The 26,486-nt window shown below is 59.9% G+C and overlaps 10 protein-coding genes across 10 annotated transcripts; 4 read left to right on the top strand and 6 right to left on the bottom strand.

Annotated features, from left to right (window-relative positions):
* Positions 1-821: 821 nt before the first annotated feature.
* On the top strand, positions 822-1,083 carry ISF_08947 (hypothetical protein; the record flags this gene model as incomplete). The annotated part of the gene is made up of 2 exons (XM_018852550.1): positions 822-974; positions 1,024-1,083. The coding sequence occupies 2 exons, from the start codon at positions 822-824 to the stop codon at positions 1,081-1,083; spliced, it is 213 nt and encodes a 70-aa protein (XP_018700279.1).
* Positions 1,084-1,378: 295 nt separating this feature from the next.
* Positions 1,379-2,032, bottom strand: ISF_08946 (hypothetical protein; the record flags this gene model as incomplete). The annotated part of the gene is made up of 1 exon (XM_018852549.1): positions 1,379-2,032. One exon carries the CDS (start codon positions 2,030-2,032, stop codon positions 1,379-1,381), a length of 654 nt encoding a protein of 217 aa, XP_018700278.1.
* A 529-nt stretch (positions 2,033-2,561) lies between these two features.
* ISF_08945 (A/G-specific adenine glycosylase) lies at positions 2,562-4,295 on the top strand (the record flags this gene model as incomplete). The annotated part of the gene is made up of 1 exon (XM_018852548.1): positions 2,562-4,295. One exon carries the CDS (start codon positions 2,562-2,564, stop codon positions 4,293-4,295), a length of 1,734 nt encoding a protein of 577 aa, XP_018700277.1.
* A 265-nt stretch (positions 4,296-4,560) lies between these two features.
* ISF_08944 (amino acid/polyamine transporter I) lies at positions 4,561-6,487 on the bottom strand (the record flags this gene model as incomplete). Its single annotated transcript, XM_018852547.1, has 5 exons — positions 4,561-4,754; positions 4,797-5,374; positions 5,491-5,690; positions 5,804-6,099; positions 6,151-6,487. 5 exons carry the CDS (start codon positions 6,485-6,487, stop codon positions 4,561-4,563), a joined length of 1,605 nt encoding a protein of 534 aa, XP_018700276.1.
* Positions 6,488-9,584: 3,097 nt separating this feature from the next.
* Positions 9,585-10,025, bottom strand: ISF_08943 (ADF-like domain-containing protein; the record flags this gene model as incomplete). The annotated part of the gene is made up of 1 exon (XM_018852546.1): positions 9,585-10,025. One exon carries the CDS (start codon positions 10,023-10,025, stop codon positions 9,585-9,587), a length of 441 nt encoding a protein of 146 aa, XP_018700275.1.
* A 620-nt stretch (positions 10,026-10,645) lies between these two features.
* On the top strand, positions 10,646-12,220 carry ISF_08942 (dipeptidase domain containing protein; the record flags this gene model as incomplete). Its single annotated transcript, XM_018852545.1, has 1 exon — positions 10,646-12,220. The coding sequence occupies one exon, from the start codon at positions 10,646-10,648 to the stop codon at positions 12,218-12,220; it is 1,575 nt and encodes a 524-aa protein (XP_018700274.1).
* Positions 12,221-12,494: 274 nt separating this feature from the next.
* On the bottom strand, positions 12,495-20,185 carry ISF_08941 (Beta-ketoacyl synthase; the record flags this gene model as incomplete). The annotated part of the gene is made up of 2 exons (XM_018852544.1): positions 12,495-13,440; positions 13,497-20,185. 2 exons carry the CDS (start codon positions 20,183-20,185, stop codon positions 12,495-12,497), a joined length of 7,635 nt encoding a protein of 2,544 aa, XP_018700273.1.
* A 993-nt stretch (positions 20,186-21,178) lies between these two features.
* ISF_08940 (Alcohol dehydrogenase superfamily, zinc-type) lies at positions 21,179-22,261 on the bottom strand (the record flags this gene model as incomplete). Its single annotated transcript, XM_018852543.1, has 1 exon — positions 21,179-22,261. One exon carries the CDS (start codon positions 22,259-22,261, stop codon positions 21,179-21,181), a length of 1,083 nt encoding a protein of 360 aa, XP_018700272.1.
* Positions 22,262-23,155: 894 nt separating this feature from the next.
* On the top strand, positions 23,156-24,831 carry ISF_08939 (Cytochrome P450; the record flags this gene model as incomplete). The annotated part of the gene is made up of 2 exons (XM_018852542.1): positions 23,156-24,563; positions 24,668-24,831. 2 exons carry the CDS (start codon positions 23,156-23,158, stop codon positions 24,829-24,831), a joined length of 1,572 nt encoding a protein of 523 aa, XP_018700271.1.
* Positions 24,832-25,165: 334 nt separating this feature from the next.
* Positions 25,166-25,769, bottom strand: ISF_08938 (hypothetical protein; the record flags this gene model as incomplete). The annotated part of the gene is made up of 2 exons (XM_018852541.1): positions 25,166-25,657; positions 25,716-25,769. The coding sequence occupies 2 exons, from the start codon at positions 25,767-25,769 to the stop codon at positions 25,166-25,168; spliced, it is 546 nt and encodes a 181-aa protein (XP_018700270.1).
* Positions 25,770-26,486: the final 717 nt, after the last annotated feature.

The following is a 26,486-nucleotide window of genomic DNA, read 5'->3' as shown; positions in this document are numbered from 1 at the left end:
AGGTATTCTGCAGAGCGGTTCGTGTCGGGTTGCCTCTTCCGTCGTGCTGCGCATGCTGTGCTACCCTGCTGTGCGTCCCCGGGTTACGAGAAAGATGCCGAGGAAGTCTTGGAAGAGCGGCTCAGGGATGATCGTGATTCAGGAGAAGGGACGTCTCTGTGTGACTTGGGCGTCGTTGACGATATTGCCGAGAGTGTTCTCGTGAGTGGTCATGGCGGACAGAGGAGGGCAGGCTAACTAGTTAGTCAGTGCCGTGGACGGCCTTTCCAAGTCGTGCTCAAAGACTGCTTCTTTTCCAAGTTCCTAGTGAGAGTCAAACTTGAATAGAGAGCATCGCAAGTTGACAACCTATACGAGGTCACCGCATGTCACAACGAGTACAGGGCAGCCCAGCAATTGGTTCAGCCACGATACACCTAAAACGTGACGAGGATCGCATGTTATTATCGACAGTATATATTGACGCACGTCTAAACTACAGAATTTGTTCAGATGTCGCTCTGTAGGGGCGGCTGCCCGCAGACAGGCACTCGGTGTGTATACCAAGACAAGTTACTCACAGCCCGCGCATCTCCTAACTTGACAAGTATGATTTACTCTTGGTTCTTCTTCAATCCGTCACCACAGACGCTTGTTTCAACTGTTTTAATAACCACGGCCATTTCCAAGCCTTGCGTACCGGAGTCGGTAAGTAATATTGGTACTGGATATACCCGTGAGGCGCCGCCATCGGGTGAAGCCGTTGCCAGAGTTCATTCGCGGTCATGCTGCTGCTCAGGACCAGCGTCTTGCTCTCGCTCTCGGACGGGAAATCAAACAAGATGGCCTCTCTACGAAAACCTCGCCGCAGTCCTTCTCGCTGGAGAAAGTCGAGGAACCCAGCGGCCACCGCGCCTCGCGGGGACGAACGCGCCCTCGCATTTTCCACACGCACGACGAAGCCGCCGTTTCTCGTTGTCGCCGTTTCCCGTGGCGTGAGGACGCGGGCCTGGCCCAACTCGAGGCAATTAACTCCCGTAGCAGACGTCGGCGCAGGTCCTCGTCCGCGTCTCTGAAGTCCAGCTCCAGCTCCAGCGGCGCTGAAGACGGGGCGCGCAAGGCTGCAAGTGCGTGCGGTGGAACCTGGCGTGGCGAAGCCATAGATCCTGGCCAGCAGGCGCATCGTCAACCGCGGCTGCGGCCTCGGGGGTTCTCTTCTGCTCGGTCCGTCCGGCTGGTGAGCCGCCGCAGCAACCTGGACACGCCCTTTACCTTTGATGTGCACCGGCGCACTCTGTGCTTGCTGGTCTTGCTGTTCGACATGTGTCTGTGCAGACTGTGCCTTTTGTAGTTGCTGTCCTTTGATGTCTTGTTTTTCGATGTGCTGTCTTTTGGCGCTCTACTCCCCGATGCCTGAATTCTTGATGTCTTGTTCCTGGTCGTCTTGTTTCTTGATTTCATGTGTCTTGGTGTCTTCATTCTTGCTATCGTGTTTCTTGGTATCATGTGTCTTGATGTCTTGATTCTTGATATCGTGTTTCTTGATATCATGTGTCTTGATGTCTTCATTCTTGATATCGTGTTTCTTGATATCATGTGTCTTGATGTCTTGATTCTTGATATCGTGTTTCTTGATGTCTTGGTTCTGGTTGGCTTGATTCTGGTTGCTTTGTTTCTTAGTGTGCTGTTCTCCCTGGTCTTTCTGCCCGATGCCCTTGTTATCAAGCTGCCGCTTCTCGATGCGCAGTTTTCCATTGCCTTGCTGCTCAGCATGTGCTTGGTAGAGGGAATGTTGGGTGTCTTGTGCACTATTCAGTCCTCCATGGATATCTCTTCTCGGGCTCGGCGCCTTCTCCGTGGCCGCTGTCTCCTTGGACCTTCCGTCACTCAGGTCCTGCATGCCTCGCCTTTCCTCGCCGTCCGTACCCTTGTTCGGTGATAACTCGGGGGCTATTCTTTCGACTTGTTGTGCGTTTTGTCCTGCCGATCGGGCCATACCTGGAGCTTCTCGCAAGGTAGAGGCTGTGATGCCATTATGCGCGGTATCAGTCATTAAGGAAACAATTCCAAGTAAGTTGCAGGACATCTACCAGGTCAAGAAAGGTATTCTGGCGTAGCATTGACTGCCAGCTATGCCACCATGCTGGGCATCATCCTCACGGGCTCTGCGACCATCCGACAACTCATGCAAACGCCGCCACCGGCAGCTACCGCATAGTTCAATCGCAACTTGAGCAGGGCAAGGAGAGCTTGTCCAGATGGTGTCGCTTTGCTGCAGGATACAAAGATGCTCAATGTATTTAAAATCTCGATGAATCACCCTGAATTTTAAAAGTTCAATGTTGTTTCTTTTTTTTTTGCTTATTCCTGTGACTGTCTTTGGGCACACGACCCAAGCAGGAAAGTAATTCTCGACGTGGGCCTCCGATCGCGCCTCCACAGCGCGTAAAGTCGCGATCGGCGGGGGGGGGGACCTATGAGAGAGGCAGAATTAATAACACGACCTGATTCCAGACTTAGCATCACGACTATTCAACCTTTACAAGTCACTCACTAAAATCCCCCCCCGTTTCCCACTCCCCATGCGCGGCCAAACGAGGACGGCCACGCGTCGGCGGTCATCGCGCGTCCGCCCGACACCTCCCTCGCCGTCTCCGTCTCCGTCTCCGTCTCCCTCGCCTTCGCCCTCACTCTCCGGCGGCAGCGACTCCGAGCCTCGGCCCGCCAAGCGCCGCAAGACCACCACCACAACCTCATCCTCCGCCGCCTACCGCGCCATCCTGCACTCCTCCTCCTCCTCCTCCTCCTCCTCTTCCCTCCCGCCCAGTCTCCCCCCTCTCCGCCGACACACGCTCTCCTACCACTCCCCTCTCCTCCTCTCCTCCGCCCCTTCCCGCGCTTCCCTCCTCTCCTGGTTCGACTCCGTCAGCCACGCCCGCTCCATGCCCTGGCGCAAGCCCTTCCTCGACCCCTCCGCCTCCGCCTCTCCCACCGCCCTCCGCGATGCGCTCGCCCGCCGCGCCTACGAGGTCTGGATCTCCGAGGTCATGCTGCAGCAGACGCGCGTCGCCGTCGTCGTCGACTACTTCACGCGCTGGACCGCCCGCTGGCCCACCGTCCACGCCCTCGCCGCCGCCTCCCCCGACGACGTCCTCGCCGCCTGGCGCGGCCTGGGCTACTACTCGCGCGCCACGCGCCTGCACGCCGCCGCCAGGCTCGTCGTCGCGGACATGGACGGCCTGCTGCCCTCGGACCCGGCGGAGCTGGCGGCCAAGATCCCCGGCGTGGGACGGTACACGGCGGGCGCCGTGGCGAGCATCGCGTTTGGGAGACCGGCGGCCATGGTCGACGGGAACGTGCTGCGCGTGCTGAGCAGGCAGCTGGGGCTGCGCGGGGATGTCAAGAAGGATAGGGTGGTGGTGGACATGATCTGGGACGCGGCGGAGGCGCTGGTCAATGCCGTGGCGCTGGACGGGGAGGAGGAGGAGGCCGAGGTGACGGCGGAGGAGACGAGGAGCGATAGACCAGGACGATGGGGGCAGGCGCTGATGGAGCTGGGGAGCACCGTGTGCGCGCCGAGGCCGCGCTGCGGCGAGTGTCCTGTCACGGAGACCTGTCGCGCCTACGCCGAGGGTCGGGCGCTGGGCACCAGCAAGCCGGGAAGGCAGGCCGGGGACGTCGTCGCCGACATGGAGGACCTGTGCACCGTGTGCGAGCCGCTCGACGACATCCAAGACCAGCAGCAGCAGCAGCAGCAGCAGCAGCCTCCCGCCACCACTATCAAAGGCGGCAAGCAAGCGACGCTCTCGCCCTTCTTCGGCAAGCCAGCGCCCGCCAAGCTCGACATCGAGGCCATCGTCCAACACGCGCAGCGCTTCCCCGTCAAGTCCATCAGGAAGGCCGTGCGCGAGGAGTCGACGCTCGTGTGCGCCGTCGTCCGCGACGACGGACGCTTCCTGGTGCGTAAACGCCCGGCCAAGGGCCTTCTGGCCGGTCTGTGGGAGCTTCCGAGCGCCGCGCTTGACCATGGCCCGAGGAGGACGACCGACGCGAGTCGGCGAAGCCAGCTAGCCAGGGATTTTGTCGCTGAGATGCTGCAAGGCGAAGAGGTCGAGCACGTTGGCGAGCTCGGGAGCGTGCCGTGGCTATTCTCGCACATCAAGCTGACGATGCATGTGCACCTGTTCAGGATGGAGGGGACCGGGGATGTCGGCGTCGGAGGACCAGGCAAGGGCCGGTGGTCGGATGATGTGGACGGCGAGTCCATGGGCACGGGTATGCGCAAGTGTTGGGACTTGGTCAAGGTGGCTGTATAGCGGTGGAACTTGAACCTGTATAACATTGTGTAACAAGCTTTGTAAAAGATGGGCGGAATTGACATGGCCATGTCAACCCCTGTAGTTGTGTATCAAGTACATATACGATAAGGGGGAATTACTGGTCGCTACATGCGTTGTTGAAATAAATCAATTCAAGGGTATAATATATATCGGTCACGCATCATTATGCAAACACAGCGGTGGACCGGGGTAATAAGTAATCCAAAAAGACATGCACATCATCTCATCCATCACGTCAGGCTTATTGCATGTGCTCGTGCTCTTGCACGGGAGGACCGGCATAGTTACGGTGACCCCAGACCACGTACCACAGAGCAGAAATGGTCATGGCGGCGGCAAAGACGACCGAGGCAAAGTTGACATTGGCGACGTTGGTGACGGGATAGTTGGTGGGCATGCAGAAGAGGGGGAGGGCCAGAAGAGACCAGGCTGCAGCTGTTAGCTTGGTTATGCATCAACTGGCACGGAAATACATACCGACGGCGATGGTGTTGGCAACGTAGCCAAACTTGCCGAGACGGAACGCCGCGTCGGCCACCTTGCGGCGACGCGTGAGCATGTTGATGGCAATGGGGGTGGCGTAGGCGGCAGTCAGGCAAATGACACCGACACCCGAGAAGGCGTTGAAGGCAACGGCGGAACCAAAGTTGATGAGGCCGAGCACAACCTGGACAACCATGCTGAGCATCATGGCGTTCAGGGGCACGTCGAGCTTGTGGTTGACCTGGACCCACCACTTGGAACCGGGGATGGCACCGTCGCGAGCAAACGCCCAGACGCATCGGGAGGCGGCCGTGGTGCAGCCGATACCACAGATCAAGGCGAGGACCATGAGAGGAATCAGGAGACCGATGGCGCCACCGGGGGAGCCGACGGCCGCCTTGATGATGTACGGAACGGGCTGGCCGGAGGCGATGATGGCGGCGATTTCCTGGGCGGGCATGACGAACATGAGAGGGATGAGGAAGAGAAGGCCAGCAAAGGTGTTGATGAAGATGGTGGCGACCATGGCCTTGGGGACCTGGGTAGCGGGTTCCTGGACCTCTTCGCACATGCTATACACTGTTAGACAATGGGGCGCAAGATGACCGTCAAGAGGCCAATGGGGTACAAGATGACCATGGACTAATGGGGTGCAAGATGACAATCAATAGACCAATGGAAGACGTACGAGATAATCATGCCGGTAGATGAAGTGGCGTAGCCGGCGTGCAAGAGACCGACCATGAAGGACCAGCCCTTGGGCCAGCCTGACGACGTCTCAAAGTGACCAAAGACGTAGGCGGCAGAGTTTCGGCCGCTCTTGGCCATGACAAGGACGGTAATGGTAATGGCGATGACACCGGCAAATGTCCAAAAGATGGCGGCCGTCTGTGGCGCATGTTAGCGTGAATCAGGGGCACGGAGCACGGAGGCCGGAGCCGGGTGCCGGGTTCGGTGATAACTCGGTGTGGGGACGGCAGACGGCGGGCATGCAAACTTACGTCGATCCAGGGCAGCCACCTGTTTCCGAGGGAGGAGACGAGGTTGCAGAGGATGGTAATGGCGAGGAAGATGAGAAACTGCTGCCAGCTGGTACCCTCAATCATGGGGATGGGATTGCCTTCGGCGTCGAGACCCTTGTCGAAGACGTTGATGCAGCCAATGAAGAAGAGTGCGGTACCGAAGTTGACGGCGAGGGTGATGGTGATGTTTCCGACGACGTAGAGCCAGCCGCAGACCCAACTGGCAATGCGACGCCAATTGGCCGGGGCAAGCATGAAGGCTTGATAGTAGACACCTGGACGAGTTAGCAAGGGCGATTGGGAGAGGGCCGACAGCTCTGGCTCACCTCCAGCAGTGGGATAGACGCTAGTAATCTCGCCAAGAGAGGCAGCGACGCAGACGATGATGAGGGAGACGAGAACCCAGCCCCAGATGACGACGACGGAGCCGCCGCCAATCATGGGGTAGATGAGGGTGGTCGCGAGACCGTACGGGATGGAGGCGAGGACGAAGGACATGAATGCGACCTGAGCCGTGGAGCGGTTGCGCTGCAGCTCGGGCTTGTAGCCCAAGGACTCGAGGAAGTGGTCGGCATTGTCCTCGACGGACATGCGCGGCGCTGCGTCGTGGGCCTTGAGGTCCATCTTACCGGAGCCGTTCGAGTAGTCGTGGGTAGTCGACATGATGGCGGACGGCGGGGAGGGAGGTGTTTGGGAGGCGGAAGTGGTGATGGGAGAGGAAGAGCAGACGAGGCTCTGGGCGTTTGTAGCGAAGAAAGACGACGAGGGTGCGCACGTGAGGCCATGCCCAGAGCAGGCAGGCGACCGAAGGCGGGTGCCACAGGAAGTGACAGGATAAAAAACGGGGCGCTTTGTCGGTTGGGGGCAGTTCGAGAAGAAGAAGAATGAGGTGAGACAGAAGGGTTTATTTATAACAATAAGCCTGTGGTTGGTTTGTGGCCGGGCTTGTCTTGGATTTTGTCGATGGCTGATACCAGCGCGACGGGGACGGGGGTGGCAGGATAAGGGTGGCGGGTGGGATAAGAGGGTGTAACGTGGTTGGACGCGGGGGAGGAACCAGATATAAGATGAAGAGGCACGGAAAAAAAGAGGATCAAACAAACAAATGGATTGATACGGAGACAGAGTATCAGCACAAAGGAGGCGAGGAAGTAAAGCCCAGAATGGGCCAACGACGATGGGAGGAGGAGGAGGAGCGAGGCTGAAGGAAGATTTAGTTAGGTAAGCTGGCAGTGAATGGCAGCGGGCGTCAGTGGCCACACCAACTGGAAAGATGGACTAGCGACGGTGGGGTGTACAGGGCTTGGTGCGCTAAAAGACGGGCGCATTAAGGTACTGACCGAGGATAACTATGTAGCACTAAACTTTTGGACGCGAGTTGAGACGGTTTCGGGAGCGAAAAGAGGGACAAGAAAAAAATTCTGCATGTCTTCTGGAAGCCACATGTTTTGATTGCAGCCAGTTTCATTTCACAAAAACCCCATGCAGCGGCGCTGCAAAAATCCTACCTCGTTCCCTGTCGCAGCTGCCGATCCTACAGGCGTCGCGACCACAGGGGAGCCACGCTGCAGTGCGAGGGCTTGGTGGCTTGCAGGGGCTTGTTAGCGGATGGGGTCCCCCTCCATGGGGAGGCCGAGGGCAGCACCGCGTGGTTGACCGGTGTGGGTGTTCACTACGTCACTCTGGGGCGGGCATGCTGCAGGAAGTGCACTGGAGGCCAGGAGTATATGGGATACAAAGAACACGCATCTTACATTCGGAGGGGCTGCGGAGAGTCTTGGCTGGGCTGCTGGGTCGCTGGGCGCGATGGACTGGATACGGACAGGTACGGAGTGCCCAGTACGGTCTGGTGATGGGGCGCGTCCCGCTGGCAGACGTCACAGCGGTGGATGGAACGTGAAGGCGGGCGAGCGACTCTTGAGTTCTGTATTGAAAAAAAAACAAAAGCCAGCTTCGGCCCTTTTAGACGCTTCCTTTCCGCGCATGCATGCATGCGTGCATGGTGGGCGGCACGCGACAACACCACCCACCATGCAAGCCGTCACCAGCAATACAAGCAAGCGCTGGCAGTACATAGATTTCACTAGCGGGCAAGCCACCAGAGGCGCCGTCGCTCGCTGATATGAGTTGCGTCGCAGTGGCAGCAGTGGTGGCAAACAAAGCGTAGAATTAAGAAGAACGGAAACACGGGGTTTACTGCCGTGATGAAGAAAAAAAATAAAAATTAGAATTTAAAATAAGCTGGCTGCGCGTGGCATGATTCGACATGTCGTGGCTTGGAGCTGTCGCTGCGGCTCAGCCAACCAGAGGCGGCGGCCGTCTCGGACGGTGCCCCAAAGCGGCCAAGGCTGCGGCGACTGACTAGCCACAATTTTGAATTGTGCCAAACAGACCCCTGCTAGCAGTGGTGACCCTGCTAACCTCTGGGTGTCTTTTGTTTTTCCAAGTACCTTCCAGTGCGTGCTACTAATAGTTTCCAGTACAGAAAGGAGGGCGCCACCGTTTTTAAAGCTGACAGCCCGCCATTTCCGGCTCCGGCCAGCCCGCACCCTTTGTCCACTAAAATCATTCGTAGTCGCTAAAAGTCCACTGTGGACAAACCTGTCTCATCCATTGACCGAAACCAAGCAACTGAAGAAAAGGGAGCGCTTTTGATTTGCTGGATTCATTGTCGGAGGAACACACCTGGAAACACGACAAGAACGCACGCATTCAACTGAATCAAAACCACCATCCCCGCTGTGGGCTGCCCTCCCCAGTGGACCGTTTCTGCAGCGTAATTTAACGGACTCGTTCCCAAACACCGCCGAGAAAATAATTGCCGCAAAGAGGGACTGAGGAAAAAAAAAACGAGGGAAAAAAGGAAACGAGCTGTGGAGTGGGATATGCAACGTCTGCAACGGAATAGGCCCGGTTTGTCACGGCAGAGTGGACAAAAACTCCAACACAGATGAAAGAAAGGAACTGTCCAGCTGAGGCTAGATGAATCCAAATCTACCAGTCTAACTAATTTATACTCCCCTGCTCATCTTAAAAAAAAGCCAAGTCGTTCCTCAGCTCCAATAGGGCTGCCTGGACACCTCCCAATCCCTGCAAACCCTTCGTATGGACGACGCCGTCCTACGCTACGAGGCAATAGCCACGCTGCAATGACAAGCCGTGGCTTGTCCGCAATCTGAACCCACGATTGAGGGCCAGCCTGGGCAACATTCATGTACATCAGTGCAGCGCAGAAGATGCAACCGGTTGTCAGATAGCTTGGCGACAGCCGGTCCTCGGGTGTCTCGCCGCCGCGCCGGAATGAACGTCCGCCTCGTCACATGCATGCGCCTGCAGGAATATGCAATCTGGGTAAGCAACTGTCATTCATCGATCGTGTTACTCTGGAATATAGAATGCGGGCCCGGGCAACATCTGTCCTCCATCGATCGTGTTACTCTAGAATATAGAATGCGAGCCCGGGCAACACCTGTCCTCCATCGATCGTGTTACTCTAGAATATAAGAATGCGAGCCCGGGCATCACCTGTCCTCTATCGATCATGTTACTCTAGAATGCAAGCTCCTCGCGTGCTACATCATCATCATCAGTCGTGCGACTCCAAACATCCAACCTGCTCCCGTCCGTAGGTGTGCCTCCAACGCCATGCATGACATCACCGCCTCCCATGCAACCCGTAAATCCGTGTCTTTACTTCCACCGTAATCCCATCTCCTCCACTGACAGACTTGGGTCTTGAACCCGCCTCTTCTCCTCCGGCCTACCCCCTCCCTCCGTTGTAGTCCGCGCCGCCCGCCCTGCGCAGCCTCGCCACCATCTCCCCCTCCCCCAGCTCGCCCACGTCGCTCGCCGTGACCGCCACGCTGTGGTGCGCCAGCACGCGCTTGACGTCGCCGCTCTCGACGCTCACACGCGCGCGCCGCATCACGCGCGCGCCCTCGCCGATCCACACCACCAGCACGAACTTGACCCGCGTGCTCTCCGCGTCGTTGGCGTACTCGACGCGCACGTACCCGTACTGCACCTCGGCGGCGTCGAGGGACTGGGCAAGCTCGGCCAGGCCGCCGGTGCCGGTGGCGGTGAGGGTGAGCTGGTTGCCGACGGCGGAGGGGTAGGAGATGAGCAGCCAGTTGGTGGCGTCCTTGTCGCTGCGCACGGCGGCGTAGGCGGCGGCGATGTCGGGCGCGTCCAGGCCGGACATGATGGATGTGTGGTCGGAGGTTGAGGTCCCGAGACCAGGAGGATGTGTGCTTGTGGGAGTCGAGCGGGTAAACGTCCCGGACCGGGCTCGACGTTCACGGCTGTCGAATGCTTCTGGTGGATGCTGCTCTCGTAGAGTCAATTGCAAGTATGAAGAAAACCCCAAACAGGCAGGGATGTGCTGGGAATCAAGTCGCTCGCGTTCGTTGGTCGTGTGTCGTCGTCGAGAGGCGGTAAGCTGTCCTCGTCAGCTCCAGCCCACCACCCGCCGAGCCGACGCCAGAGAGGGGCGCGCTCGGGCGACCTCACGCATCATGCGCATTGTCAGATGCTAATGCCTGACACGTTGCCATCGCCCGGGCAAAAAGCACACAAACAATGACTGTTGAAGTCCATTTCTGGTGGTGGTGATGATGATGATGATGATGATTCCTCGTTGCTTGTTTGCAAGGGCTGCACCTGCACACCAATCAACTCTCCCGCCATGTGATGTGCGCGACACCGGGTGAGGGGCAGCTCGGAGCCCGCCGCACCCTCCAAAACCTGTCACCCAGCTTCGGTTTGCATTAACCTGATGCCATCATCTACAGCCCTGCATTTTTAGAGCTGTATTCCCCAACCATGCAGTACCGGACCATCCAGCCCATCCTGTCCGCCCTCTATATGGCCGCCCCCTCCGTCGCCAGCTACGCCTTCTACGTCGGCAAGCAGCTCACCGCCGACGGCGCCGTGCTCGTCGGCGGCACCGGCGAGGAAGTCTCCTCGCACTGGCTACAACTGTTCCCGGCCCTCGCGCACCTGCCCAACGCCACCGTCACCGTCGGCGCCACCCCCGCCGCCGCCATCCCCGGCCAGCGCCTCGCCATCCCCCAGGTCGCCCGCACCCACCGCTACCTCAGCATGGAGTACTCCGACTTCGAGGGCTTCCCCGCGCCGCTGACCAACGGCGGCCTCAACGAGCGCGGCGTCGCCGTCCGCGACGTCTGGGCCCCGAACCGCGAGGAGCTCCTCGCCATGACGCCCGTCCCGCAGCGCGGCCTGCACTACGCGGACCTCGCCCGGCTGGTCCTGGAGCGCGCGGACTCGGCACGCCACGGCGTGGAGATTGTCGGTCATCTTATACGCAAGTACGGCTACGCGACGTATGACGCGGGTAACACGCACCTGATCGCGGACAGCGACGAGGGCTGGGTTGTGTGGGAGTTTGCCGGCGGCCGCGGGCTCTGCGCGGCCGAGCGTCTGAAGGAGGACGAGGTGCGCGTGCTGTACCCTGGGTATATCGAGGACTTCCCCGTCGACTTCGCCTCCAGCGCGGACCACATGGGCTCGGAGAACCTGGTCTCCTTCGCGGTCGAGCAGGGCTGGTGGGAGCCCTCCTCGGGCGCGCCGTTCAACCTCTTCCAGGTCTACGGCGACGCGCAGGACGGCAACAAGACAGCGCGCGACGGCGGCTTCAAGTACATGACACCGGCGGACCTCGAAGCCGCGACGGTTGCGATGGCGCCCCTGACGGAGACGAAGCTGATGGAGCGCGTGCGCGACCCGCGCATCGCCGACGACGAGGCCGGGTATGGCCAGGTGGTGCGGCTGCACGCCGACGCCGCCGGCGCGGCGCCGGCCCTGCTGCGCATGTGGAACGCGCCGACCGGCTCGCTCGCCGCGCCGTTCCTGCCCTGGTGGCTCGGCGTCGAGTCCGTCCCGCCGGAGCTCGCCGCCCACCGGTACCTGACCGCCGGCGCGTCCGCGAGCTTCCTGAACCCGGACTTTCAGCTGCAGGAGGCGTCGGCGTTTGCGGGCCGGCTGTTCAAGCGCGTGCTGTACTACATGTGCTCCGCGCCGGCGAGGTTTTTGCCGCTGGTGACGGAGATGCTGACGGCGTTTGAGGAGCGGTCGGTGCGAGACGTGGAGTGGGTGGAAAAAGCCGCTCGGGCGTTGATTGCTGGTGGTGATGAGGATGCCGCGGGGAGTTTGCTGACGTATTATGCGCATGAGCGCGCGGACAAGGCGATGCATTTGGGGCGCACAATGGTGGACGCGCTGGACGCGTACGTCAAGCTGTCAGGCGGGTGGAGGAGCCCGAAGGGCAGCGAGATTAATGACCCCGGGGAGGGTGCAGAAACGGTGAACTGCTTGGTCGGCGCGGATCCGGATCAGCCGCGGCCGCCGAGACGCCGACTGCAAAAGCAGACTCTCTGAGCAAGCTTGCATTACAACTCTCAGAGGGGGCAGTGGTAAGTCCAAGTTGAAAATTGAAATATCGTAGGTGTGAATTGAGAGTGTATTTGTTTCGCTTTATCATATCCCTGACGTTGATGATAGACGCCATGCATTGCTTTGGTTCAAGTTTTACCCCAATCAAGCTACGACGAGTGATGACAAGGACGTCCACCGCAGTTCCCTCTCTTTAAAAACAGACAATATTATTATTAATTACAACATAAAAAAAATCACAAGCTAAAATGTTCAAGCTCTATTTACTGCTCTGCGGCAATATCTGATGCACCACCGACCACACGACCTGCGAGATGGTGGCGCCGCCAATCAGCTTCATCACCGGCATGCTCACCTGCAGCTCCTTGAGGAACCACTGGCGCATCTTGACCGCCACCAGCGAGTCGACGCCGAGGTCCAGCACCGGCACCTCCGGCGGCACCGGCTGGCCCGCCGGCAGCCGCAGCAGCCTGTGCACCACGCCCTGGAACCCGCGCAGCACCGCCTCGTACGCCTCCTCCGGCGTCATCCCCCGCAGCGCCGCCACGTCCAGCCTGCCGGTGCTCTCCGCATCCCCCGCGGCGGACTCGGCCGCGGGGGCCTGCCGGTCGAGCAGGTAGTGGCCGAACTTGGCGTCGCGCGCCCACGGGGGGACGACCTCGTCGCGGGCGACGTCGACGTAGCGCAGGCTGGAGGAGACTTCCGGGCCGTGCGGCGCGGTGGCGGGGCTGGCGAGGACGGCCTCGGCGAAGAGGTAGCGGTAGTCGGCCTCGGAGACGATCTCGTAGCCGAGGGCCTTGCTGCGGGCAAGGATGTTGTGGCCGGTGCGGGTGATGAAGCCGACGCCGCTGACGCCGGTCAGGTTGATGACGGAGGCGGCGAGGGCGCGCTGGCGCCTCTGGTGGGCGAGGGAGACCATGAAGCTGTTGGCGACGGCGTAGGCGAGCTGGCCCGTGTTGCCGGCGACGCTGACGAGGGAGGAGTAGAGGATGAAGAAGTCGAGGGTGTCCTGGCTGAAGGCCTCGTCGAGGTAAATGCTGCCGTCGACCTTGGGGCCGAGGACGCGGGTCATCTGATTGAAGGTGAGGTCGGTGAAGAGGCTGTCCTCGATGACCAGCGCGCCGTTGGCCACGCCGCCGATGGGGGGCATGGTTTCCTTGATGATGGCGATGGTCTTGGCCAGGGCGGCCTTGTCCGTGATGTCGCTGCTTACGGTTAGCTTTCCATGTGTATTGCCTCGGTTGATAATGAAGAAACTCACAGCGCAAATGTGTTGACGGTGGCGCCGTGCTTGGCCTTTTGCGTGGCGATCCAGGAGCCGTCCACCTTCGGGTTGCGGCTGGACAGCGCAAAGTATCGCGCGCCGCGGGATATCATATAAGACACGGTAGAGAGGCCGAGACTACCGGCCATGCCCACGAGAAAGTACGTCTTGTCGGGGCTGAAGCGGCATTCCTCCAGCGCGGGCAGGACGGTGGCGCGGACAGGATGCTTGTCGACCCAGGAGACGGTCTTGGAAGGGACGCCAAAGGCAAAGGCCCGGGGGAGCTGCTGAATAGAAATGACCTTCTCTGACGAGGCGGCCTTGCTCACTGTCGGTAAGGAGGTAATCTTGGACACGGCCGTCTTCAGAACTCGGTGGATAGAGTCAGCGTTCACGTTGCGATACTTGTAGCTTTGAGTGCGGACAAGATCAGCAGAGGCCAGCATTGCAATACCAGATGGAACTGCAAGTCCCAGGTCAGCCAGGCTGTCTCCGTCTCCAGCCTTGGTGCAGTCCACGCACAAGAACGTGTCTGGCCGCACCAGTTCGCTGAGCTGGCGAGCTGAGCCGTGGCGGGCAATCAAGTTCCATCCTTGCTTCTTGCTGCGCGAGGCGTCCATGGTTGTGAAGATGAAGTCAACTCCAGTCTCCTTGCCTGCGTCGAGCAGCAGCTGCGACAACGCCTCGGATGCTTCATGGACGACCACGCTAGTCTGCGGGGGAGACCGCTGCATGATGGATGAGGCCTGGAAGAAGGCCTCAAGGGCTTGCGGAAGCGACATCTCTTCATCTTCGGACATGCTGGCGAGCGGCACCAGCGACGTCTTGGGAACGGAGACCCGGGACCTGTTCTCCGTGGCCAACGCAGCGACAGCCTGGCCAGTCTGGACGTCTCTGCCCGTCACTGGATACAAGTATCCCAGCGAAGGAATGTTGACGCAAACCGAGAGAGAATAGTGAACATCGATCTCGGTCACGACATCACCTTTGGGGAGTTGTGATGAAGGTGAGGCTGTGACGCGCAGCCTCTCGAGAGAAAGCGACGACTCGGCGGCCGATAGCTGCAAGACCCCGGCCGTCGGAAGGATGTCGGCCTGCACATGGCGCTGGAGCGAGTTGTACCCCAAGTCCAGCTCCTTGTTGGGCATGTAGCGCGACACGAACGGCTGCCCGCCGCGCAGCAGAAGCTCCGGCTCGTGCGACCACAGGATCTGACCCGGGTTCTTCACCGAGTGATGCCGGTGCAGCCTCAGCACGGCTTCGGATATAAACTGCACCGCGCCCGAGACCTCGTCCTCGACGTCCAGGATCTGGCTGACGAGATGGGAGCACTCCTCGATCAGGCACCGCAGGGTCCCCTTGATCATGTTCGCGTAGGGGTTGCGTCCCTGGGTGCCGGAGACGACCCAAACGAGCCGCTCCGAGCGCGTGGTCAGCTCCTGCAGCTTGGTGAAGGAGGCCTCGGTCAGATGCGCCCAGAAGTCACGGTCGAGCTCCGTCAGGCTCAGCACGAAGGGCTTCTCTGCGAGGGTGGTCTCGGTCAGGTGGACGAGGCTCTGCACGGTCGAGATGGCGTCGCAGAAGGGTGACAGCAGAGCCCGGATGTTGTCGATGCGCTCCGTCGTGGCGGTCGTCTCGCCGCCGATGATGAGGAGATGGGGAATCTTGACGCCCACGGACGATAGGGGCTGGCGGAGGGCATCGACAATCTCATCGGTCGCCATGGTCGCCATGATGGAGAACAGGCCAGTCTTGGAGGAGCTCTGCGTCTCGATGCCTGCGAAGCCAGTGTCCAGGAACTTGTCATTCCACGGCCGCAGCTCCCCGCCGTCCGAAGCATTGACTTGGTGAGTCAGGAGTAGGTAACCACCGGGTCGAACGAGGTGCCGGATCCGCCGCAGGCTCTCCGTGTCTGCTGAGTTGCCGTAGCGCAGAATCACCACGTCATATTCGCCGCCCGCGTGGCTTTCTAGGAACGAAGGGCTGTCAAGCGGCAACGAGACTCTCTTGAGGCTGGAGCCGTCATCGCGCGAGTCGGCCATGGACGCAAAGGCCTCCTCGGTCACACCGTCCAGCGCGTATGACGAAAGCTTGCCGCCGAGCGCTGTGTAAGCGTCGATGATCTCGGTCGCGTGGCCATCGGTTCTTTCCAGCACCCGGGCCTTGGGATAGCGATCGGTGATTTGCTTGAGCAACCCGGCTAGGAGTTGATGGCTGCACGCTTCTTCAGCTGCGAAGCTGCTGGCTGCGACATGTCCGTTGGTCAAGACGGTGCCATTCGTCAACGGCTGTTCCTTTACGACATCGCCGTTAAGCAGGGAATGCCCATTGGCAAGAGCATGGCTGCTGGTCAAAGTATGACCGTTGGGCAGGGGATCGCCGTTGGTGGACAGATGACCATTGGTCAATTTGTCTCCATCGGTAAGGGCATGGCCGTTGGTTAATTTGTCACCATTAGGAAGGGCATGGCCGTTGGTTAATTTGTCGCCATTAGGAATGGCATGACCATTAGTCAACGTGTTTCCATTGACAAGGCCATTGGTAAGGCCACGACCATTTGTCAATGAGTCTTCCTTGGTCAGATTGTCTCCATTAGTAGAGGCATATCCATTAGTCACGACATCTCCATTGGTAGAGGCATGGCCGTTGGTAGAGGCATGGCCGTTGGTAGAGGCATGGCCATTGATCGATCCATGACCATTGGTCACCACATCTCCATTGACCGGTCCATGACCATTCATCAAAGAGACCTTTGCGACATGATCCACCAAATGACCGTTTGGCAAACCATTGCCGTTGGTCGCGCCATTAACCGAAAACAAGTCTCCCGAGCCCTCCGGAAGCACTTCCTCCGCTTTCAGCAGCGCCGAGTTCGGGCCCGCCACGCAGAGCACCATGTCGGCAAACATCTGCTTGTCGTCCTCCTTGCTCACCGGGCTCACGGGCGCCACCGTCATGCCCTCCACGCGGAACACCGTCTCCCCGGTGCCCGCCGTGCCGACCTCGATGTCGCCGCAGATCGTCCTCCTGTCGATCACGTACGACACCGCGCTGAACGCGAACCCGCCCGCCGGCGTGGGATGTCTCGCCAGCGCCGCGGGGCTTATCGCCAGACGCTTGATGGTGGTCGGCACGTGCAGCGTCTGCAGACGGCCGTCGCCGGGGTAGCTGAGGGCGGCGAAGACGGCCTGGAAGGAGACGTCGAGCACGGCGGGGTGCAGCGGCACGCGGCTGGGGGAGGTGGTCGGGTCGATGCCGGTGGGCGCGGAGATGACGCCGGTGGCGTGGTCGGTGGTGCGCGCGAGGGAGGCGATGCCGCGGAAGGCGGAGGTGTAGCCGTACCCGATGGAGCGCAGGTTGTCGTAGAAGCTGTCGACGTCGATGTCGTCCAGCTGGCCGGAGCCGTGGGGCGTAGAGGGGAGGTTGTGAGGTGCCCGGCCGCCGAGGACGAGCTTGACCGTGCCGCTGGCGATGCTGGTCATGCGACTTGTCGAGGTGGCCGTGGCGGCGTCGCAGTGGTAGCGCGCGGAGAGGATGGATCCCTCGTTGGGTGAGGATACGACCTTCACCTCGGAGAGGTAGAAGAGCGTCTCCGTGGATCTCTCGTCGTCCAGGGCCAGCGCCCTGTGGATGGCCGAGTCGAACAGCTCGACGAGGCGCACCTCGAGGCCCAGCGACCCGGCAGCGATGGTGGCCGCCTCGGCCGCCATTATCATGAACATGGCCGCGGGGACCAGCGTCTGGCCCTGGATCTGGTGTCCCGAGAGCCAGGGGAGCTCCTCGGTGGACAGGAAGTTCTTCCAGCGGTACTCGTTCTCGCCGGACGTGTTGGTGCGGACGCCGAGGAGCGGGTGTGGAGGCGCTTCCCTGAAGCGATGGGCGCGGGACTCGCGCGATTCAAACTCGTACGAGTGGTCGTGGTCCCAGGGGTATGAAGGGAGGTTTCGGAGAGGGATCATATTTTCTTGGGAGAACTGGGCGGCGTATGCGTCCAGCTTCAGCCCGGACTGCGCGGAGACGGACCACAGCCAGCCGAGGAACGAGGCCATCGAGTCCACGTCATCCACGCCGCGGCCCAGAGTGCCGCAGTATGCCACCTTGGTTACTCCCAGGCCCTTCAACGTCTCCAGGACCGGCCCCTTGAGAGCCGGGTGCGGACCGATCTCGGCCAGCGTGGCGAGCGCATCCTGCTGTCCCGTCCACGAGGCGGCCGCTGTGACAGCCTCGGAGAAGAGGACCGGCTGGACCATGTTCTGGATCCAATACTCGCACTCTAGGCTCTCCGAGCCAGACATGTCATCTCCGCCGTGGACGGACGAGAACCACGGGCAGTGCCTGGTCGGGGTGAGGACGCTGATGTCGCACGCGGCCAGCGCCTCGCGGTACAGCCCGACGCAGGCTTCCATATGGTGCGAGTGGTACGCGGTCTGAACTCTCAGAACGCGGTTGAACTTGTTCTCGTCATCCAGCACGAGCGAGACCTGGTCGACCACGTCTCTATCTCCAGACAGCGTGACGCTCGTCGGGGCGTTGTACGCCGCCACGGAGATGCGGCCTCTCACCGCGTCGTTGCCGCAGAGATCCCGCGCATCCTCGTGCGTCATCCCCGCCGCGATCATCCCGCCCTCGCCGCCCTGCCGACTCCGCGCCAGGTGCGCGCAGAACCCACGCGTGTACGCAATCTTGACCGCGTCCTCGGCGCCGATGAAGCCCGCCGCGTAGGCCGCCCCGATCTCACCACTCGAGTGCCCGACCACGGCGTCGAGCTCCACGCCCGCGGCGCGCAGCAGGTCGACGAGGAGGACCTGGACGACGGTGCAGAGCGGCTGCGAGACGGCGCTCTCCTCGATCCGCGCGGCCTTCTTCTCGGCGAGCAGCTGCGCCTTGAGCGACCACGTCGGACGGTACGCGGCGGGCAGCGCGGCGAGCGCGGCGTCGAGCCGGTCGACGGTGGCCGCGGCCTGCGCGGACCGCCGGAGGAGCTGTCGTCCCATGGTGGCCCACTGAGCGCCCTGACCGGTGAAGACGCCGACGAGGCGCCGGGGCTGCGCGGTCGCGCGGAGGATGGCGTTCTTGGGCTGGCTGAGCATGCCCTCGAGCGTGGCGGCCAGGGCCTCGGTGGTAGGGGCGGGGACGGCCAGTCTGAAATTGAGAGCGCTTCGCTTCTTCAACAGCGTCCAGGCCAGGCTGGCCAGGTCGGTGTCGGGATGCTGGCGGATGTGGTCGAGGTGCTGCTGCAGTAGCCGCCTCAGGGTCTTTTCCGACGACGCGGACAGCAGGAGAGGTAGGACGTTGTAGGGAGCACTCAAAGTACTCGTCTCTGGTAAGGTATTCGAGGCTTGTGCTTCTATGCGCAGTGTCTCACCCTGAACGCTTGGTGAGAAGGCCTCTAGGATGACGTGGCAGTTCGCTCCGCCGAAGCCGAAGCTGTTGACGCTGGCTCGGCGCACGCTGCCGTGCAGCTCCGGCCAGGGCGTGGCCTCGGTGGCTATCTGCAGGTTGCCGTAGTACGGCTTGAGCTCCGGGTTCAGCGTCTGAAAGTGTAGATTCGGGGGGATCGTGCCGTTCTGGAGGGCCAGCGACGCGCGCAGCACGCCCGCCACGCCCGCCGTGCCCTCGGTATGTCCAATTATCGTCTTGACTGAGCCGACATAGAGCGGCTGGTGTGATACGTCTTGTCCTTCTGCGGCAGGGAAGAAGGCGGCGTGGATGGCCCGTGATTCCACCGCATCGCCGGCCTTTGTGCCCGTGCCGTGCGCCTCGAAGTACTGGCACCGGTCCTCCGGCTTGCTGAGGTCCAGCCCGGCGCGGGCGTACACGTCCCGGATCAGCTTCGTCTGTGCATCCGGGTTCGGCATCGTGATTCCCGGCGTGTGGCCGTCCTGATTTATGCCCGTCTCGCGGATCACGCACTCGATATGGTCGCCATCCGCCAGCGCATCCCGCAGCGTCTTAAGCACGACGACGGCAATGCCCTCGCCGCGCGCGTACCCGTCGGCGCGGGCGTCCCACATGTGACACCGGCCCTGCGGCGAGAGCATGTCCAGGTTGGTCTCGGAGATGAAGGGGTCGGCGGAGAGGATGAGGTTGGTGCCGCCGGCGACGGCGACGCGGGAGGCGCCGGCGCGCAGCTCCCGCACGGCGAGGTGGACGGCGACGAGGCTGGAGGAGCAGGCCGTGTCGACGGTCATGGAGGCGCCGCGCCAGTCAAAGGCGTGAGAGAGCCGGTTGGAGAGGATGGCGCGCGAGGTGCCGGTGGCCGAGTAGGTGGGCGTGCACTCGCTGTCGAAGAAGACCATGGTGGTGTAGTCGGCGCTCATGACGCCGACGAAGGCGCTGGTGTCGGAGCCGCGCAGAGTCTCGATCGGGATGCCGGCCGTTTCGAGACCCTCGTAGGTGGTTTCCAGCAGTAATCGATGCTGCGGATCCATGGACTCGGCCTCGCCGGGCTGGATGTTGAAGAACTGGGGGTCAAACTGCATGGGATCGCTCTCCAGCGTGTAGGCCGAGGTGACATTGCTCGCCCCATGATGGTGACCGTTTGTGTGATAGAAGCCTTGGGTATTATAGCGTTTGACCTCTTTTGATAGATCGCGGGGAGACTTTAAAAGCTCCCATAGCTTAGATGGTGAGTTTGCATCTCCAGGGAAGCGACAGGCGCTGCCAACGATGGCAATGGGCTCCATCGTGGTCTTGGACATGCTAAACCCAGGAAAGGAAAACGAATGTATGAGATTGAGTGAAAAAGAAATGACAAAGTAAAGTGAGTATAGCAATTATTCTAGTAAACAGTGGGCTTAAGTAACGAGTGTATACACGACGTCGTTGACAATGTTCGAGTGTGCTTCCACGATCAGCCAGAGAGATGGCTTCTCCGTCCAGCTGAAAAGCGTAAACTTTTGACTGCTACCTGAAACCCAGGATAAACTTTGGTATCAGCCCTTACCTCACCGTCGGTGATTGCACAATGTGCGATTTCTCAGAGTCAGAGTAGGGGTCATCATCTCACCCTCGCAATGACGTTTTGCCGTGTTATGCTGCGTGGTATGCCGCACCGGGGCCCAAGGGCCGTGCGATGCTGCTGCACCGTCTGAAATGTCGGTGCGGGCGGAGCCTCCGAGACGCTGAATCAGGTTTCTGCATGGTCTAGGCTTTGACTTCATCTCTGTCAAGCATGGAACGCGAAATGCCTCAGTGGATGACCACTGCAAGTCGCTCGGGTAGGTAGTGCGACGTGCCAGGTTGTCCGCAAATCCTCGCACATACGAGTAGTTGATACCCGTTACATCCCGTATTTAGCGTTCTCGATTGAAACGAGATACCCGAAACTGAGGTTCCGACGCACTGGAATCGCGAATTGAGAAATACAGGATACAGGATGAGGGGACAAGGTGTTCGGTCAGGGTGGTTCAGTTTCAAAATCCACGATCAGGTAGGATCGGTTCGGAAACGACAATCGCAATGTTTTTTTTTTTCCATTGACTGGGAATGTTGTTTCTTCTTTATGTTTTATTTTAAAAAAGTTCCAGTGCAAAATTAATTACTACTATTTTCTCCGCTGTGTCTGTCAAAGACCTCCAGTAACCTACAGCAAGACCTCCATCAACTCAAAACAGGTACACCAACTAAAGCAAGTACACCAAATAAAGCAAGTACACCAACTAAAGCAAGTACACCAACTAAAGCAAGTACACCAACTTGAACCCCCTAACCTGGCCTTGCCGAATTGCGACAATGCCATCCGGAATTGCATCCAGGCCACCCTCCATGATCCGTAGCGGGTGCGGCTTGAGCGCGTGCACATCTCCAGCCAGCACGGACTCGGCCACCTCGGCCAGCCGCACGCCCCATCTCAGCAGCGCCTCGTCTGGCTCGCACCCGAACGGCTTGGGCCACACGGAGCCTCGCCCCATCAGCGACAGCGTCAGGATCCAGTCCAGCCTGACGGCCTTGCGGCGGACCAGCGTCTGGTCAAAGGGATCGAGGGCGGTGTAGCGGCCGCCGAGCCGTCCCATGGCCTCCTCGCAGGCCAGCACGCTGGACTGGGTGGTCACGCAGTCAAATGCGAAGCTGAGCGCATTGTTGGTGAGCTTCCGGATGTCCTCGACGTGCGTCTCCGAGTTGTAGTCAAACGCCGCCACCGCGCCGTACTGCCTCGCCAGGTCAAAGTGCTTGGCCGAGCACACGGCGATGGGCTTGTGTCCCGCGCGGCGCAGGAACTGCAGCGTCATGGTGCCTGTCGCCGTCGCACCGCCGTAGACCAGCACCCATCGGGCCTGTTCCGCCGTCGCGGTGAGCGACCCCGGCAGCTGCAGCGAGTGGAAGAGCGCGAAGCCCGAGGAGAAGATGGCGTTGCCCATGGCGGCGGCGTCGGCAAAGGACAGGCCGTCGGGCATCTTGATGAGGATCTCGCCGCGGCAGGCGGTGAACTGGGCAAAGGCGCCGACGCGCGGCCGGCGGCGGTCGCAGCCGTCGGTGCACCCGAGGACGCGGTCGCCGACGCGCAGGCTGCGGTGGGCGGGCTGGTCCGGCCCGACGGCGACGACGGTGCCGGCAAAGTCGAGGCCCAGGACGCAGCCGGGGTCGAGGAAGCCGGGCATCATCTTGGTGTCGACGGGGTTGAGGGCGACGGCGGCGACCTTGATGAGCACCGCGTCGGGCTCAATGTCGGGCAGCGGGATGCTCTCGGTCAGCTCGACGCTGCCGTCCGCTGCACCGACGACCACGGCCCGCTGCGTGGTGGGAATTGCAGTTGCAGTCATGTCTGGGGGTTCTTGTTAGTGACGGAGTTGGATTGCAAGGCGTGAATATCTGACGTACCTCTTGAGTTGATAAGTTGGATGATGAATGTCGTCACTCAAGATGTGCTGTTCCTCGTCTATGAGTGATGTGTTGATCCTGGCCTATAAGAGCGACGTGGCGTATAAGACGGTCAAACTGGCGCTGGAACAAGATTCTCAAACAGTTATTGACTGATCTGAGCAGCCTTGCGCACAAACCTTGTCGTGTACGAAATCCTTCTCAAACTGTTCCCCTAACTAGTGCTTGTTCCTTGCGACTTGTACTCGTACCTTGCAACCTGTCCTTGTTCCTCGCAAGTCGTCCAAGTTTGGCCAACATCATCCTGTTTTAACCCATGTCTAACGACAGGGACAGGGACCGGGACAGGGATATGGACATGGACAGGGAACAGGGCCGGCTAGCCATGCATGACGCGCATGAATCTGGCCTTCAGTTACGGTGGCTACAGTGAGTGGAGTGCAACCGTGCAAGCTATCTACCCCGGCCCCCTCGGTCACAGGTCAGTCTTCTTTGGCGACAAGGCTGCGACGATAAGTAAAAGGTACGCATTGACGTACGGAGCTTTCGATCTTTCCAATATTTCCCGGCACGAGATTGGAGCGCTTTGTGGCTAAACCAGAGTCTCATCTCAGCCTCTAGCAGGTTGGCTAACACGCTCAGGTGAGTCCCCGTAGCCTCCTCTCTAGGTAATTTGCTACCCTGCATGCATCTGTATTATGAATCTCTGTTATTACCAGGATTGAAGAAACAATCGTTGGCAAGAAGATCCCCCAGACATAGTAGGTCAATCGTTCAATCGCTCGCTTCCTTTTGTCATTATTACAAATCCGTCACAATTCAGCCATCCCTGCATAATGGCATTGCATGCTGCATACCTCTTTATCGCAGCCACCCTTACTGCTCTCTACGTGGTTCGCTGCATCCGACAACGAAATGCCTTCGACAAGCAGGCGCAGCAACTCGGCTGTGAGCCGCTCACTCTGGCCTTTAACAAGCTGCCATTCGGACTCGACCGCAAATGGCAAATCGTGACGCACAGGGGAAACATCCTCGACGACCTCATCACCACCCGCTTCGCCGAGCTCGGCTGCTACATCTACACGGACAACCAATGGGGCTGTCCGCCCATCATCTGCGCCGAACCGGCCACCATGAAGGCCGTCCTGAGCACCAAGTTCCGGGACTGGGACATGGATAGCAATCGCTACCCGGCCCTCGGCCCTTGGCTCGGTCGCGGCGTCCTGGTCAGCAGCCACCAAGGCAAGGGCAGCCTCTGGGCGACGGCGCGGGCGCTTCTCCGTCCCATCTTCGCCAACGCGGCCACCTACGACTACTCGCTCGTTGAGAAGAGCGTCGCCGACTTTGTGTCTGCCGTGGGCCATGTCGGCGAGAAAGGTGCCCCGACGACGACGGACATCTTGCCGCTCATTCGCCGCCTCAATATCGACATCATCTTGACTGTCTTTTGTGGCGGCAGCATCAGTGAGCTCAAGCCTGCTTCCGCTGGCGTCGGTGCAGGCCCGCAGACGAGGTCGGTCCTGGAGGAGGCGTTTGACGTCATCGAACCCATCGCCGGACTGAGGCTGCAGACGGGAGGGCTTTACTGGATGTTCACCTCGAAGCCATTCCGAGCCGCCTGCGATACCTTCTCGGAGCTTGCCAACGGGTGGATCAACCAGGCACTTTCCAAGACGGACGAGAAGCCTGCTTCGCAGCGAGACTCGGGCGATGCTGCCGAGAAAGAAAGAAGCTTCACCGAGGCGCTGGTGTCCAGCACCGGTGACCGCGAGCTGCTACGCGACATCCTCGTGCAGCTGCTCTTCGCCGGCATCGACACGTCCACCAGCATGCTCTCCTTTGCCATCCTGGAACTCGGCCGGCACCCGCGCGCGTGGGCTCGACTCCGCGCCGAGCTGGCGTCCCACGACCTTTTATTCGGCCCGCCGACATCCGCGCAGCTCAAGGAGTGCACCTTTCTGCAAAACGTCATCCGGGAGACGCTGCGGCTGTACCCGCCGGTGCCGATCAACTCGCGCGAGGCCGTGCGGGACACGGTGCTGCCGACGGGCGGCGGTGCGGACGGGGCCAGCCCGGTGCTGGTGCGCAGGGGTACGTCGCTCAAGTACAGCCCGTACGTGATGCATCGCCGAAGCGACCTGTACGGGCCGGACGCGCTGGAGTGGAACCCGGACCGGTGGCTGACTCGCACGCCGGGCTGGGACTACCTGCCCTTCAACGGCGGGCCGCGCGTCTGCATAGGCCGTAAGTGTAGTTACCCGGCACTGATTTGCCGTGCCGATCTGGAATTTTGTTCTAGAACTTCCTGACTCGCTCTGTGGGAGATGGTGGCTAACAGCTGATGATAGAGAAGTTTGCTCTCGGCAGCGGTCCGTATGTGCTGGCGAGGCTCGCGCAGCAGTTCGATACATGCGAGGCCGTGCTGACTGCAGGACCAATCGAGTCCAAGCTCGGAGCGGTGCTGATTCCCGTTGGCGGTGTGCCTGTCTCGCTCTCTAATTCTCGAGGTTAAGCTGAACAACAAGTCGAGTTTCTGTGGGTACTTGTGCTTGTGGAGGTTCCGATAGTGTAAGAATAGAATATTACTTCAAAATGCATTCGCATTCATTCCAAAATGGGACGCGGGACATTGTTCATGCCGTTGCAGGTTGATGCTTTCAGTGGTCAGTGGTGTCAGCGCGGCCCTCAACTACGCAATGGCCTGAAGCATTGAATCTCCAGCACAGAGCTACGCTCTGCGACTTTGACTGCATGTCATGCATGAAAAGTTAAACAGACTAGCGGTGTTGATATCTTGCTGAGACTAGGAATTAAACTAAAACCATGTTAAAATTACACTGGGCTGGCTACTCCAACGGACCCAGATAGTCATACACGAGCCTCACACGGATGAGATCCTTCTTGTTGTTCAGCACCTCAACGTGGCGAACATAGCGCCGCTCACCGTTGACCGATTTGAAACCGTTGGCCTGCTTCGTCACCGTGTTGATGTTGAGCTGGATCGTCTCCATGAGGATGACCTGGTCGTCCTCGAGCACCATGTCCTCGGCGAGCCAGGCGGACGGCAGCTCGCCCCTCTTGACCCAGCGCGTGCTGCCGCGGATCTTGCCAAAGATGGGGAAGCTGAGCTCCTTCCAGGCGCCGCTGAGGATGCGGTCCTCGCGGCTGTCGGGCAGCCCATTGCTGGACTTGCCCTGGATGACGAGGCGGTCGACGCCGCCCTCGACCGTCTGCGTGATCCAGAGCTCGGCGCCGGACTTGACGAGGACCTTGCGCCAGAGCCAGCTAACGCCCTGGGCCTTGAGCATCTCATCATAGGGGTCTGAGAGGGAGGCGTTCTGGATATTTGTCAGTAAGGGTAGGTTGTCTATTGAAGGTTGTCTGTGGACAACACACCATGCGCCATTTGCCGGTTAGGTTGTGCAGGGTAATGCTTGCGGGAGCAGCCATGGCTATTACTGCTGGGTGAGTCGAGTAGAAGCAGACGGTACTTTTGGGGACAACTTTTTTTGTTTTTCTTTTTGGAATTCTTGACCCTGCCAACGCACTCATTCCTGCTCACTCACTGCCTTGATTGCCTTTATACGAATTGTGGTGCTCCTACTCGGTATGCATTGCATCTGCAGACGCTATGGGCGCTGATTGAGATGAGCCCTTTCGCGTCACCGTTCCCTTGAAAGTCAAATAAAACCAACCCCCAAACCTTTTCGTCAAACCCTTGTCGCGTTCTCGGTCGTAATCAGCAACCGCATTGACGCTCTGACGCATTCACGGTGACAAGGTGGAACCCCTCGGGGAGTCGGAAGTTCAGGCCATGAATGAAGCGTGAAGCGAAGAGCTCCGCACTCCGTGCTCCGTGACTCCGTAGATTGCCATGCATTAGCTCCTGTTGCAGCCCCAATTCCGGTGCGGCTGACGAGATCGAGTTGGTCCCTTGTCTAGGACCTTTTCTGGTGCCTTTCTAGTGCCATCGCGGGAAGTGCGCGCCGCGAGTTGCCGTCCGTGCTTAAGCCCTACAGCCAGGTTGTAGTTACTGTATGTACTGTATGTACTGTATGTATGTATGTCGGTACCTATGTAAGATATTTATTTTTAGCGACACCAGGTACATCGTCCAGCGGTTTCAAGGCACTGTACTAGTTACAGTATGTAGGTGGAACAAGCGTT

This window comes from Cordyceps fumosorosea (assembly GCF_001636725.1).
Source record: "Cordyceps fumosorosea ARSEF 2679 chromosome Unknown scaffold_38, whole genome shotgun sequence".
Classification (NCBI taxonomy): Eukaryota; Fungi; Ascomycota; class Sordariomycetes; order Hypocreales; family Cordycipitaceae; genus Cordyceps; species Cordyceps fumosorosea.
Note: the sequence above shows the minus strand (reverse complement) of the source record. Positions and strands in the feature narration are given on the sequence as shown.